Source organism: Corvus kubaryi, unplaced genomic scaffold, assembly GCF_017639235.1.
Source record: "Corvus kubaryi isolate FWS band 111438036 unplaced genomic scaffold, C.kubaryi_AGA036_p1.0 37396, whole genome shotgun sequence".
In the NCBI taxonomy this organism is placed as follows: domain Eukaryota; kingdom Metazoa; phylum Chordata; class Aves; order Passeriformes; family Corvidae; genus Corvus; species Corvus kubaryi.
The window spans coordinates 20,780,110-20,795,662 of record NW_024581135.1 but is presented as its reverse complement, the minus strand read 5'-3'; the positions used below and the strand labels follow the sequence as shown (position 1 = coordinate 20,795,662).

Below are 15,553 nucleotides of genomic sequence, written 5' to 3'. Positions count from 1 at the left end.
AATCATTTGAGTGATTCCAGCCTCTTGGCTCTCACATTGTATCAGCTGTGTCAGTGGGTAGAAACTGTTACAGAAGGGATAAAGCTAAAGAGAATTGAAACCTACTGCCACCAGCCTGTGCTGCTTATTATACAAGGAGAAAAAAGTAATTAGCAATTACCTGGGTTGAAATCTCACAAAGCTCATAGATTTAAATATGGTAGTGTTTCACCATGGATGAAAAGTGAGGAGGAACCAGGCTAAGATTTCTAATAATCCCTGAACTCTGATTATGACCAGGAAAAGATATCCATGAGAACTGTACTATCTAATGCAAGCAAAGAGCACTCTTCTTTTGAACCCATTTATTAATCCATATGCCTAAACAATTCATAACGTCTGAGGTTTAGCTTGTTTTAAGTTGCTGAATGCCCATTCAAGGGAGTACTTACTTAAGAAGAGAAGAATTTACATTCGACTATATAGGACTTGTATGTTTCATTATTCTTGCTATATGAAAGTGAACATTTTTACTATATTTTTACAAAATATTTTGTAACTACACCAGACTCTGGGAATAAAAAGTAACAATACATATTACAATGCAACAGCCTAGATTTCAGCTTGCGGTAATCTGTTTAAGATCTTCCACTGCCACAGATCCCATTGTTAAAGATCTCTACATTCCTTTAATGCTGGCAGGGCTAAGCTAATGGATTTTTAAAATGTCAATATTAAAACATATCCATTGATCCAAGAAATGGTACCATATCATTTGCCTCACCTATTATATAGTACAAGCAGAAAGCACCCATTCAAATGCAGAATGCAAGCACGCACTCTCTACAGCAATGCCTTGGAGGAACACACCACTGTATCAACTGCAGTAAAGCAACAAAAAACTCAAGCTTCTAAGGGCTTACTATTTTCTCAATAACCTGGAGACAAACAGTAATAATAGATAAACCTCTTGTGTAAGGACAAAAAGTATAACTCATCTGAAAGGAGACAAAGGACTGAGATGGTAACACCAACCAGAAGATCAGAAAGGGTCGATCTCTGAAATAACCCATTCAAATATGACCCCACGGTTAAGGATGGTCTGTGTTAAATCCAGAAGTTGAGAAGTGTAAGCAAAGCCCTATGCAGTTGATCACTTTGGTATCCACTTAAGGCAGGAAAGGACACTGCCAACCACAAACGCAGCTAGAACCAAAGCTCCAGGCAATCTGACACAGAAGTTTGACAAGGCAAATCTAAATTTGCCTTGTAGCATATACACACACAATACATATTAGATAGATAGCAGATTATATATGCACACATATCTGAAAAAACATAATTCTGTTAGGCTTTTTTTTCTCTCTGTGACAGAGAAGAATGAGAAACATATTTGATAGTAAAAAGTACATCTGGGGAAAAAGCCAGAATCTATTTTATAAGCTTCAAATGTTACGATTCTTCTGAAAGACATTTTTACTTAATAAAAATGAACTAATGAAAGACCAGAAGTTTGTTTCCTGAAATAATATTCATAAGCTCCCAGTTGTGTTTTGCAATATATGTTTTTGCCATTTAGCACATCATGCTTAGAGATACCACATTTAATAATACAATCTGCTGAGGATGAAAAGCACTTTCTTTGCTAATAAAAAAGCTGGTTATAGAAAGTGCAAGTTTGGCAGTAAAGCTTCCAAGAAAAATTGCAGCCTGAAAAACATCTGCAGACTTTAAGTGTATACATTTCAGTTTGTCAGATGTTCTTCTGTAATTTAAATATTTTAAGAATTAATCAAAATACTTTATTTTCTTGGAAATCGGATGAGTTTGTATTTTTCAACTTTACCTCTAACCATGATAAAATATGAGAAAACCAATAAAGGCATTACTTAACAGGGTGACTGACATACTTTCTGGATGTTTCTATTCTTTTTTCTCCAAGAACTGACCTCAAGTAAGTCAAGTTTCTGCAATACTATTTAAGACCTTTTGAAGTGCAAATGAACATATAAACATTTATAGAGACTATAAATAGGAATGACAATATATTTTTGCACAGTGCCTGGTATAACAGGATTCAACAGGGGGTTCAAGCTGATGGTCAATATTACAGTGAAAGAGAATAGCACCTAAGAGAAATTACACGGTAGGATGGTTTAAGAGAAATCACATCTACACAGTCCTATTCCACCTCTGCACAGTGATCAGTGACAGAGTCACAAAATGTTGCTTTTGAAATCGATTCAGAATAAACCGTGAGACTGACATGCAAATCAGATGTAGGGATGACACAGGAGAACATGCAACAGGAAAGTCTGCTGCAGAGAGACACAAGGAAGGATCAGGCCCTTCCAATCAGCTTGTTATTTTTCATTATTTTCAGTTGCTTAAGGGCACTTCAGTCTGAAGTGCCACTGTCACCTTAAACCAAGGATAGCAACCAAGAAAGGGACACTCAGAGTTAAAACTAACTGGATCTTCTGCAAGAATTCTGCCTCACTGACAACATCAAATATCATAATAATGGCATAATAAATTATCTGAAATAGAGCAGACAACTATTGATTATGAATTTTTCAGTCACAATGCCATTATTTAGCAAAGGATTTATCATAGCAAGACCCTACCAAAACACTTGTACACTTCCATCAGTACATATCACACAAATACAAAAGCTGCATTACTGAAGTGAAAAATCTTGTTCCTAGATAAGCTTTTCCACTGCCAGTGGCCAGGAAGGTTTCCTTAGGAGATACACTGTCATAAACCGTGTTCACAAAATCTGCATCTGTTCTTAAAATATAAAGTGATTAATACAACCAAATGAAAGCAGCAGTCACCGTGTTGCTATGCTGACAAACATGGCTGGTTCTGATACATGTTTGGCTACTGAGGGTTAAATGCTGTTTCATGCTCATTTAAATCTGCTCTATTAGAGCATCACTCATTAAAATTAGAAATGTCTGACAAAGCAAAACAAGAGGAAGAAAAACTAAAAGCATATTACAAAGATGATCAAAACCAATATAACAGCAGCACTAAAGGCCAGAATCTGCTCCTATGGGGCTCCACGTGTACTAAAATCAGTTGTGTTGTATTCACTTGAAATATGTTCAATTCATACCAGCAACACTGGGAGCGCTATCTGGCACTTTTTCTTGGTATAATAACAACTCTGGAATCCTTCCCTGCTACTCACTTGCATGCTTTCCTGGTATTAACACAGAAAGTATGAAGGTGGGATGTTATCTATTTTCAAAGCTTTGCTCACATCTAGTCAATTCTATGTTTACTGTCATATTCTAAAACTGGGCACAGGGATTTTTTTATCTTCCTCCTCCTTCCATGTGTTCCTATAGGGAAAAAAAAAAATTGCCTACCCTCACTTCCATTTTCAATGTCTCTCACACTAGCTCTGTGTCTTTGCATAAAAATTTGAATCGGTTATCAGCTGAAGATTTGCAGACAGCATAAGGCAACAGATTCCACACACTTGGGTCCTTCCACGTCTCCCTTCTGTGTTGTATTCTGTGTCTGATAACATGGAATAATGTTATTATTCTGACAAGACGGCTATTTGGGAGGTTGGTGAACACAGTATTCCAGCTACATTGAAAATGCAGGCTACCACAATTTGATCACTTTTACATTTCTCTAATAAAATCCCATTAGAGAGACAAATCATCAAGGAATCATTTGAGCAGTCAATAGAGAGAGGGACATGAAGCGGGTAAAGACAGCCACGTGTTCCATGACCATCTTTTTATACTTTTGTGAGGCTCCAAGCACTTCACTATTTTAAAACACATGATCACCCATCCTGCAAAGCTAAATATTCTGTATTTTATTAACTATAGTTTTATACCTCTACTATGTTTGCCTATGGGAAATCAGTAAATCAGAGCAGACACTTCTGCAATTGATTACCGGGCAATAAATGGGCAGAGCGGTACACCATAAATCAAGCTGATAGTTTAGGGGCTGGACATGAATCTGATTTTTTCTTTGATTCCCCCCTTCCAATATTTCATTTCTCAGATCAAATTTAATCTCTCACTCAAATGAACTGGAAAGAATTTCTGGTATGGAATACTCATTGGTGAAAAGGTGTATTAGAAAGTACTGACATTTACGTGAGATTCCTAACGCTCCTTAAACATGTTAAAGTGTTCAGGAGTCTGCTAGAGAAAGAAACAAATGCATTCTCAAGTAACAATGCAACATGTATTTTCCAGCAGCCTAAGACAAGGAAAAGGCTGCCTCTCTGAAATGCTGCCTACTGCATTACACTGCAAAATACCACACGAGATGCAGTAATGTGCTTTGATAAATAATGCACTTACAATACGACCAAATGGATAAAAACAAAGCAAAATCCTTCCATGTTTATTTTCATTAGTGTATTTTTACAGCGCCTTTGTAATTCCTACTGCCATAATCCCAGGGTATAAAATGAGGCATAAGATGATATTATACCTTGATATGAGAGGTGTGATTAGATACACCTTAAAGTGACAAACTGATACTCCATACAAATACATGGAGAGCTGTAGTCCCAACTGTGATGAACTTAAGCCTTATTCAGAAACCCCACAGAACAGTGCTACAGCACACCCTTTCATACATGTACTTCCTACAGGGCATTCCAATGAAACACTGTATAAAACTTCTGTTCTGACAAATCTGGCTTTAAACTAGCTCATTAAAACCTAGTGCTCACAGTGCTCAGAAAACAGAGGCAGTAAGAAAGCTGCTTCTCCCAAAGCTATCATTACAGAGCAGTTCAGTCTGCTGAGGGCTACTGATTAATGTCGAATGGATGAAAGCAGGAAGCAAATTACACTACAGTTTATCAGTTTACAAGATGTGCAAGTGCTGCTGAATATGAATTTAAAAAAAAATTCATTCTGACCTTACAGGGGCCAAGTCTCTCTCTCTCCAAAGTTACTGCATACAGAAGTAATAGCAGTTCTTCATTTACTCAAGTGTTTCTCAAGGCATGTTCAGTAACTTCTAACACAATCTTATTCCACACAAAAGGAAATTGGTTATTTGTATGTTACCCAAGGAAGGCTGAGTAATACACTGTGGTAGGAAAGACCTCTAAAAATAAGTCACCTCTCAGCAGATTCACTCCCTTCCTGTCTGCATTTGAATCAGTTTGCAACTGCATGAAAGGACAAAGCTTGAGGATGAACTATGGAGAACTCCTGGCACGATCACACTGCTCAAATGCATTCATTTCCCTCCCACTCTGTTTAAAAGAATCCAGTTACTAGGGGTGGAGCAAGGTAGTGACCCAAGAGGATGTGCGTGAACAGAGCTCCTCATGTGTAGCCTTTTGCTTTCATGTTTATTTTTGGATGTATTTTCCTTTGTGCTTTGAAATAGTTTTTTTGGACAAGATAGCTAGCACCACAATCACACATGCTAAGGAAGGAAAGCAAGCTCTTATCAACACAAACAGTATTTTTTCCTAAAGATTCACAGGGCACCTTGGAAGTGTTACAGTGTTACAACAGTAATGAGTTACATTTTTCATGTTTGTTAGTGCTCCTCAGACACCAAAGCCAGGGATAATCAGTGCACAAAGCAACATCACCAGTGATTCCCACAACCTACTGGTCCTTCATCAGGGAACAGTATTCAGCTGTGTGAGAATCCAGTGTGAGATTTCATCATCTTTAATCTGCTGTAACAGCGTTGATAGACAACGAGTCTGCAAGGATGAGTAAGCAGAGAAGATCAACAGATGTTCCCCAACAGGATGCTACTTCAACAGACATAGTCATTAGAGAAAAGACTGGCCCATTTTAACTGGTAATTGTTGTTATCAGGACAATGTCATTCGTTTTGACCAGCATTCCCCAACTGATAGAAATGAAGGTCATAGAAAATCCTTCTGTACTTAAAGGGGTGACTGAATACGAGGCTGCATGTATTAAAGAAGGCATCTTGTACATTTTTGATAAAGAATATCCTATCTTTTCCTCAAAGAATACTTAAATTTATAAAACTGACAGATTAATACTGATAAAAAAAGAAAGAAGTCAGTTTAGTAGCAGCTGTCTCTTTTGTTCAGGTATAGACCCAACTACAAGAGTACATAGAAATTAATACCTTTGCTGTATATTGTGCATTAAATACATCAATAAAATGTATCTTATCTGGGAATCATTCTACCAATACAATTGCTTCTTAGAGCAATACAGCTAATACAGGGTAAGTTACATTTCAATTTAAACAAAAATCAGAAAAGTCTGCAAATTCACAATATGAAGTTTCAGAGATTCTGAAAATTCTTTCTAAACTTAGAAATAATTAAAATGGATAATCTTTCTCTCTCCTAAAATCTCGTTCCAGGATATATACTGGAAGTTTCATAGCTGGCATAAACGGATATGTACCTGTCTTTCCAAGAACTGCACAGACTTGAGGTATAAAAGTATTTGTTGCAAATGTGAGCTTCATCAGTAGGTTTCAGTATTAACAAATTTTTACTGTTAAGAAGGATAGTTCATAGCTTTTAGTCCTAGCATTTCAGATTAGTTGCACAGTAAATTAAAGTCAATATTGAATCAATTTCTGTCGGTTCATTTTCCAAGATTACATTCACAATCTAAAAATAAGAAAAAATATTTAGAATTGCAGTATTGATTTTCTTTGCTCTGTAGGCCAAAAATCTTTATTTGGTTAATGGAGTTTTGACTTGTTCTTTCCCTCAAAACAAGGAAATAAAGTAAATTTTCCCAAAAATGAATTTCCTGGGGAAAAACAAACAAATGAAAAAATAATATATAAAATGTATCTTTGCACTTCCATTATTAATCATAAAAATCCTACATACATAAAATCAGTAACCATTTTAAGAGCTGTAACCCTACAATTTATTTAGGTTGTTCTTATACTACAGTATTGCATTATTTTGGAATTATTCAACATTTTCTTCTGAATAAATGACTTCTGTCATGAATTAAATTCTCATTATGTGGAGAGCTGAATTTACATGCAGTAGATTTTAGCTTTTACAATATCTGGACTGTAATGAACTGACATTGTTGCCTTTCCCCATTTTTCCAGGGTACCATATACATGAAATATCTGTGATCTGTGTGGGTCTTCATTAAACACAATTAAAATCTGAATGGCATGTAACAGTAACAGTTTCCCCATACAGACTTCGTCACAGCAAAGATATATGAATCTCAGGATAAGGCAAAAAGAGCAACACAGCAACTAAAACATTAAAAAAGTCTCCCTTTAGAAAATTATTTACTTTTCTTCAGGTAACAATAATATTAATAACAATATACTACTGGTGCTACTGCTAGTGTATTTTGGCAAAATTTTCTTACATAATTTTCTGTCCATTTTAAACGTTCTCTGTTTTATCACACATTAGCTGCAGGTTATGCAGACTCTGCGATTAGCAGATTGCAAGGCAATAAATATTATCTTGAAAAAATGAACAACTTTATTATATCTCTGACCAACCAGCAAAGCTGTATTTCATGGAACAATTTTCCACTCACTGAGAGCACAGAGATAGCCGTCTTGAAAGAAAGCACACCAAAATATATCAAAAGTTCACTGTAAAATGGCACAAAAGGCAAAGAACCGCCACAAATCTAAACTGTGGTCTGTGACTGACACCTGCAGCATTTGTGACCTGCTCTACAGCCCAATTTCATAAACACTGCAACACACAAGATGTGTGCTAAAGCTGCCTGTGATCACTCCAGTACTTCTAACACACGTGACCTTTCCCAAAAGCATCTCTCATCAAAAAACTCTGCAAAATCATCAAAAGTGCTAGAAACAAAGCTGTATTAGTGATTAAAGAGCAAATATTGTTGAATTTTTTGTTTTAAAACTACTTTGAATATGTTATAAGTTTGAACATTTTTAAAAGGAAACCTCCACTCCCCCAATAATCCTGATAAGAGAACAACAATCTCTGAATGCTTAGCAGGAAATTCATATGCATGGCAGAAATGACTGTGCTTATACCAATTAAAAATGAATTTTTTAAAAAAATGTTACCAGACAAACCTACAATTGGATTTATTCTCCCCATCATTATCTTGTAAAGCACTGTCTACATTATCAAATTTCTGACTACTGGCAAGTGCTGCATATGTTAAAACAGATGAGACCACTGGCATATTTCATCTTTTAATGCCAAGGCTTAAAACTACAATGCAGCTGCTGCAGAGAAAAAAAAATTGTAGACTGCAAAAAAATATTGCCTTGTCAAATACTTCAAATTTTCTGCAAAACTTCAGTAGCATTTTATTTTAGCTGTAGAACTTGCCAAAAAACAGTACAAATCACGGCTATGCAATTCAAAGAATGATATCTGATATTGTCAGGGCATTCAATGGCAAGCATCTTTCATTCACACAGTGGTCTCTCATGCCTTGGTCACGCTGCACCATTAACTATGCTCAAGGTAACATATTTGTAAGCAGGTGATGGAAGTGCTGTTTCCTCCATCAGTGTAGATAGCTGTGGATTTGACTTTAGAACTGCTTTAGGACAATTATTTGGAGTATAATACTGCTTTTTGTCAGGAAATGAGAAAGCAAAAAAAAAAAACCATCTCTAGTTAGAAGCCGAACTAAAATGTTAGAACCAGCACCTATTTCTTAAATACAGTTAGTGTCCCTAGACCTGCAACTTTAGGACACTCACACCATCTGGCAGCTCTGCCCAACACCTACACTTGCACAGTCACCATTTCAAGCCAGCTAGCAGTGCAAATTGGCAATGGTGTAGGCCAGGCCAACAAGATGCCTTCCAATTCCCACAACACTTTTCAAATCAAATGTAATGCTTGCAAAAATGCAGATTCAAGCTCAGTAACTTTGCACAGCAACATGTTAATGAAGTCTTCTCTGCATAGATGCCAAAGTACACAGATTACAGAATGAAGAACCTCAGCAGTATGTTCTCCACAAAGGAAAGTTTTAAGGGAATTCACATGTAATCAGTAAGTTAATTTTTAAGTGATCTTGATTCATCTGCAAATTCTAAACCCCTTAGAGCTGGTGATGAGACAGAAGTTAAGGAGAATAATTTAAAATTTCAGAGTATAATAAGAACAGACTTTCCTCATAAATGCTACCAATAAAAGCAAGTTTAAGGCTAAGAGAGCAACACCTGCAGTATACAAGTAAATTTTACCAGAAATTTCACCTAAGTTATTTTGTTACAAGAGGCCCACAAGAAAGAAATACAGGAGTATGTAAACATACATAATATGGAGCACTAAAGTAAAAACTTTCATGTTTTTCTGAACTAATTTTAAAAAATTATACTTTGCTTATGGTATAAATGTCTTCATGCTATATTACAAATACTTTCAAGGTTAAGTAATTTTTTTCTGCATTAACTGCAAATAAATCTGAACTTACCTCCCAAAGTGCTTTGAAGTCCTTCTGCTCAATTCGAAGGAGCTCACTATATTCCCTGGTAACGATGGTAGCATGGCGAGGAGTGTTATCCAGAATGGACTCTCCAAAAGCAGTTCCTATTCCAAGGGTGCATATTGTCACAGCATCCTTTGAATAATAAAAAAAAGGACACATTAAAGATTTCAGGATGTTTTGAGAGTCTTTATGTCATATTTTCTAATAGCATGGCCTTAAGATTCTTCAGCAATCCACTTAAAAAGAAAATTAATTTGTCACCAACAAGGAAAAAAATCTATATGCTGATTAACAACATGGGAAGCTTTAATGTGGAAACAAGTGGGACTTCTGTTTTCTGTGACCATCAGTTGAAGTAGATATTTCTGTCTGCAAATCTGAGACCACAAGAATCACTTTCACCTTTAGAAAAAAACTATGATCTCTGTTCATCCATCTCTAAACACTGCTGTGATGATGAGATCTTTAGAAATCTCATGATGAGAAGGTAACTAGAATCAGAAATGCAATCTCAGAATATAAATTTCTGTCCTACACAGCCTATCCTCATCAGAAAGAAAATTTGCCTGTTATGTTTTCTCAGTAAACATAAATTTCTATTATAATATCCTCTTGTATTTATAATGCATTTCTCTATTGTACATGCAATGCACTTTTACAGTTGAACCAACTCTTGGCCCTTCTGTTGAAAATGCCAGCAAATCTTTCAGTTGTTAATAGATGCTTGCCAATTAACTACTAGACCAAAAAAAAATTATTTTCACATAAATCAGGGATTTCAAGAAAACTATTAAAGTTCAAACAACCTGGAAAAGCTGTATCCACGTACAGAGCATTAAGAAAGGTCCCAAACAAGCAGCAAAGTCCACTTCAAAGGAGTTTATATGAGCACATGCCTTTCTAAATGATGTCTAAATGAATCTCCCTTGGCCAGGAACTCCTCTATAGTAGTTCCAAAAAAAATTATGAGCTACTGCAGACAAAAAATTAGACTACTAGCCATTAAACAACTTGCTGAATCAAGATCTTTAGATACATGTTCTATATTCAGCTTACAAGTTGCTTTGTTCCTGATCACAGGCTTGAAGCTGAACACCCACATTTTCTAAGGTGGACCTTATCTGACTGTCTGTTAAGTAATTTTAAAAAGTTAGCAACAGCATAAAAAATTTAAAATCATACAAACTGCACTTAACAAAGGAAATCATATATGCACACAGACAATTACATATAAACATATAAAAACACATGCTAACTTGATACAACATGGGAAATATAGTTTAATTCTAAAATGTAGGATTCATGCAACATCTACAAAAATCAAAGCAGAAACTTTGGCTGTCCTTGTGGCTGATAATCCAGGAGAGATGCATGAGCATATTTCAGCATCATTTTCTGGTTTTAGAATTGCACTGCTTTCCTTCCATGCATCTAGTAAGTCATAATAGGCAAATGTTATTAAAATCAAGTTAGTAGCTTTATAATTGCAATACAAAGACAAAAGTCCATAATAGTCCAATTCTCTGAACCACAGCAGATTGCTCTTACACAGATGTAACCACATAAAATTGTGGGTTCAGGAAAACAGAATCAATTATGTCTCAGAGAAGATCTAGGAAAAATTTACCAACGGTCAGAAATAAATTTTCCACGAAGGAAATAGGAACAGGTTTTGTTTAAAAGAAAGTATATTTGAGAATGATCACCTAGGCACCTAAATAGAAGTCTTTATAAACTATAATACAGGTTATACACTGAAATCTGCCTTCCCAAGATTACATTTCAGAGCTGAACACTCTATGCATGCTACAATACTCACAACTGCACTCAAAGGAGCTACAAAGAAAATGTGCCTACTGCTCACACAAAATTTGATCTCCAGATATCTAATATATTATTCTCAATCCTATTCAGAAAGTTAAGATAAAAGAGCCCTGTTCAGGGCAGGACAACCAAACAGCCTGGCATAAAAGAAACTTTTCCTGTAGGTGAATCATAAACATTGTTTACATATTCTAACTTCTTTCTCAGTCTCTCCCCTCCCTTCAAACAGTAAAATAATTTTAAACATTTCACCTCCTCTGTTTACAACCCTAAAGAATAACCTCTAATGACAGAACAAACATGAGAAGAAAAAAGGACCAGTGTTGGTTAAGAAATGACTTTATAAGATAAATTCTGATGAGGCAGCTGTTAAGCTTGAGAAATAAATTAACACTGTGGGGTGTTAGGCCAAGAGGCTGGAACGGTCCTATCTACATTCACTAAAGGGAAGTCCAGGCTTCCATCAAGTTCTTTTAGATTTTTTTTCCCAAGCCACCACTATTCTCCACAGAGATGCAGTTTCACAGCCAGCTGGGGTGCAGGCCTATACGTCTTCTTCAAGGCTTCAGAGCCCCATTTTCTCACTACCCCTTGTTTATACATCTCCAGCCTCCTAGGGAATCAGGTGTGTTTCCTATTATGCCTGTTAACCTTACACTCAAGAATCTCCTGCTGTTCAGTGGAGACTTCAGGAGGATTGCTGGCAGCTCAAAACTCAGTTTGCTGTTCCCCTCTGCAATCCCAGAAGCAGCAGGGGGTTCTAGTGGCTGGTAACCAGCTAACATTCACACAGCTATTTAAAAGGCAGTATTAGAGACTTATAAAGATGAGATTGCTTCCATTGCTACCTGCCCTCTGTACACAATATAAAACAGTAGTGTTCAAATCAGAGGCTGTTAGTGTATTCAGTTTCACTGACTCTTACTGCCACATGAGACACATGCAGGGAAGGCATTCTTAAACCTTTCCCTGATCCCCTCATCAATCTAAAACATTATTGAGTTTGTAAGACCATTTTATGGAACGGATGAGAATCAGAAACAAGGCTCTGATTTATTCCCTCCCCCACCATCACAAGGATCATCCCATATCCTCCTCCCTGACTTGTGACCCCTTCTGTTTTTCAACCTGGCAAACACAATTTTTGTACTGTGTGTAAATAAAATCAGGGTGTCAGGAAGAGAAATGAAGAAAATGGGGAAAAACATTGCTAGCGCTAGGCTCAAAGGGATTGGGGACATTTCCTTGAAATTTTAGTTTGTTCAACATTTTGAGTTTATAAGGGAGCTGATGTAGCTAGATTGTTTTTAATTTCATCATTTTCCCACACCTTGCATCTTTATCTCACCTCTGCACCTGTGTCTCTAGGACCATACTATCTCTGTGTTTAACTGGAGATTTGCAGAAGCTGGCATTTTGAGAAGTTTGCTTACTATTACTTTGACACAGTTCAGTTTGTCCCCAGCAAAAATTTCCTTTTATAACAGAGACACCAAGGATATACATGAAAGTAAACTATCTATGAAGTGATTTTTCTGTTCCATTACCTTCACTTGAGTGCTTCAGCCATTCAGACAACACATCCTTGTCAAACTATTTCTAACAATAACATAGAAATACCTTCTGAACACACTAAAATTGCAGTTTGCAAACATATGTTAGGCCACTCTCTTTACACAAGACAAGGTTATTTGCTCAAAGGAGGCATTGTGCTTCTACAAAAGCTGTGAGCAGCGTCTCTTCTAGTACCTAATTAAAATATGTATGGTTCAGATTAGCCATACTGTAATACTGCATTCATTATTTCCATACCTGTCTATCTGATCTTCTAAAAGCTATCTGCAATGTCTTGGACTTCTTCCTATGTCACCTGACAGAGAGAAGTGAAATGATTTTTCTATATTAACTTCCAGTAAGCTAAGTTCAAAACCAAAATTAGCACAACCACAACACTGTGGAGCTCAGCACGAGCCAACACACTCTGCTTCTCAGCTCAGTATATTAGTTCAGCCAATCTCTGTGTTACAATGAGTACAGCAGTTCCCATGCTCAAACTAAAAAATTTAAAGCTAGCTTAGGCATATTTACGCTACTAACTACAGTACAAACCTATGTTACAACTTCACATAGGTTATCTCCAAAATACTTAATGGCACTTACATGCTGAAAGCAGTATTGCAAGGACTACTACCCTGTTTAAATCCCTTTCCTTGATGCCACTTCATCTTACCACATACCTCCTTTGTCCTCAGTTTCAAAGAGCTGTGAAATTCTTCCATTTCTTACATGAACATCTGAACCTCTTTCTTCACAGTCATTCTTCTCAGCAACCCCACTAACTCATTTGGCTTTTCATCCCCAGCCCTCTGCATCTTCTTACAGCTGACACTACTGTACCATCCAAGCACTCATGGTTCCTCCTTTAAAGCTTTTCTAAAAAAGGGTAATTGTTTGTTAAGTCAATGCCCTATGTTCAGTTTGGTCTGTTTTTGAAAACTGACCTGCTTAAAATAAACTCAACCAAAACATAGGCAAGATAAGCTGGCAATAGGCCTCAGCACACACTATGATTCAGCTGGCAAAATACAGCAAAACTGCAGATCAAATTGCTATTTGGTCTTTGTCTTTCTTCTCTTCATTCCTTCATAGTTTACCAGAAAAATCTTTGGGGTAAAATGCCCTGAATCTAATTCAGAAAATCGCAGTGCTGCAGAATCTGGCACCAATGTAACACTGATGCTTTTGTCATAATGCATTTATTCCCAGCTTTATTCTGAGACATTGCCAACAGTCATCCTTAGACTGTTCATCTTCAAAACAGAGTCCAAAAATGAAACATACACAAGGCAGTCAGCCTTTTAAGACAACACCAAACCAGGAATATCTCTAAGAGGAATTTCTGTTACTAGATATCTCAACATTGGGTAGGCAACAGTGCCAAATAAAGATGAATTTCAGAATCTGATCATAACTGAGGGTAAAGACGTCTTTCTGATATATTCTACAGAGGCTGCATTTTCTGTTTATTTTGATGGTAACTAAACTATGTCTTTCTGTGATTTTTAAGTGCAATATTTATCAGGATATTTGTTACAAAGAAGTTCAGGCAAGACCAAAACAGTTCATTACAGTTTCCTCTGGAATTCACAGTGGGACGTTTTCACCTTAGAAGAAGTCCTCTTCAGTCTCTTCTTGATTGCTGAATACCCAGAAAAATCCATAAATAGTTTGCACAGAAAGCAGACTCCACTCAGGATGTACTGGATGAGTACTCCTGTCAAATCTCTGTAGCCATTCCAATGGCAAATGAAATTACCAGCAGATTTTACCAGCTCACAAAACTAACAGTAACAGCGAAATTTTCTCTGGCCAAACTCTTTATAACAGGTGGGTACGGTAAATAGTCGAATACGATTTTCAAAGTGCCCATTTCAGTACCGAGCACTGCCTGCACTCGCGCTTGCTATGGTGTTCTAACACTGCCCCCTCGTGACAAAACACAGCTTTGCAAGCAGAAAGGATTTTTCCAAACCAGTTTATCAAAGCAAAGCTTTATGAGATCCTAAATATCTGTGTCTGTCTCTATTAAAGCACTTAAATCAGTAGATGTAACAGTTCCTGTTATCCTAATACCAAATAATAGCTATTATCAATATTTCTGCTTATAAGAATTCTCAACTTGGTGCTAATCAGTATTACTAATATTTTCTGAGAGAAATCACAGGCATCTACATCAGTAAGCTGATGTGCAGCCAGAGTGTGTGTGAATTAATACCTCACTAGCTACACTGAAGTCTTGATCCATTAGTACATTAAGATACCATTTCTAGTGCAAGACATGTTCCTACATGCCTCTGTAGGAACAAAGGCTATTAAGACCCTTTTAGTAGGGACCAAGTATGCAATAACTTACTGCACTTCTAATGGGAGAAAGCTACCCAACACCAAAGGTGACCGCACAGAGAGTTAGCACATGGTAGCTAACACACAGTTACACTATGCATTAATTCCTAGCCTTGATGAAATTTAAGTTCCGCAAGCAGACAGATAAACACCTAGCAAAAGTGGGACTTGTAAATTTTAATCAAGAGAATTTATTTTCTATATTTACATTAACACTGTAAGCATCAGCATATAATCATAGGATAATTCAAGCTGCAAGAAAACTCAGGAGGTCATCACCTCCTGTTTATCTGAAGCATTAACAGTGTCACGATTAGTCATGTCTGAAGACATTTTAACCAACAGGAACCTAAATACAAAGTTAGCTTCTCTCTTACTAGGAAAGATGGAATAATCCTGTACTTTTACATGAGTCT

At 36.6% G+C, this 15,553-nt stretch overlaps 1 protein-coding gene across 4 annotated transcripts in view; it reads right to left on the bottom strand.

Annotated features, from left to right (window-relative positions):
• RAPGEF4 (Rap guanine nucleotide exchange factor 4) overlaps positions 1 to 15,553 on the bottom strand; it is a 159,581-nt gene that overhangs the window by 125,843 nt on the left and 18,185 nt on the right. For all 4 annotated transcript variants that reach the window (XM_042040579.1, XM_042040581.1, XM_042040578.1 and 1 more), the window contains exon 4: positions 9,396 to 9,542. In XM_042040579.1, coding sequence (XP_041896513.1) covers positions 9,396 to 9,542 — 147 coding nt within the window. The remainder of the gene's footprint in view (positions 1 to 9,395; positions 9,543 to 15,553) is intronic.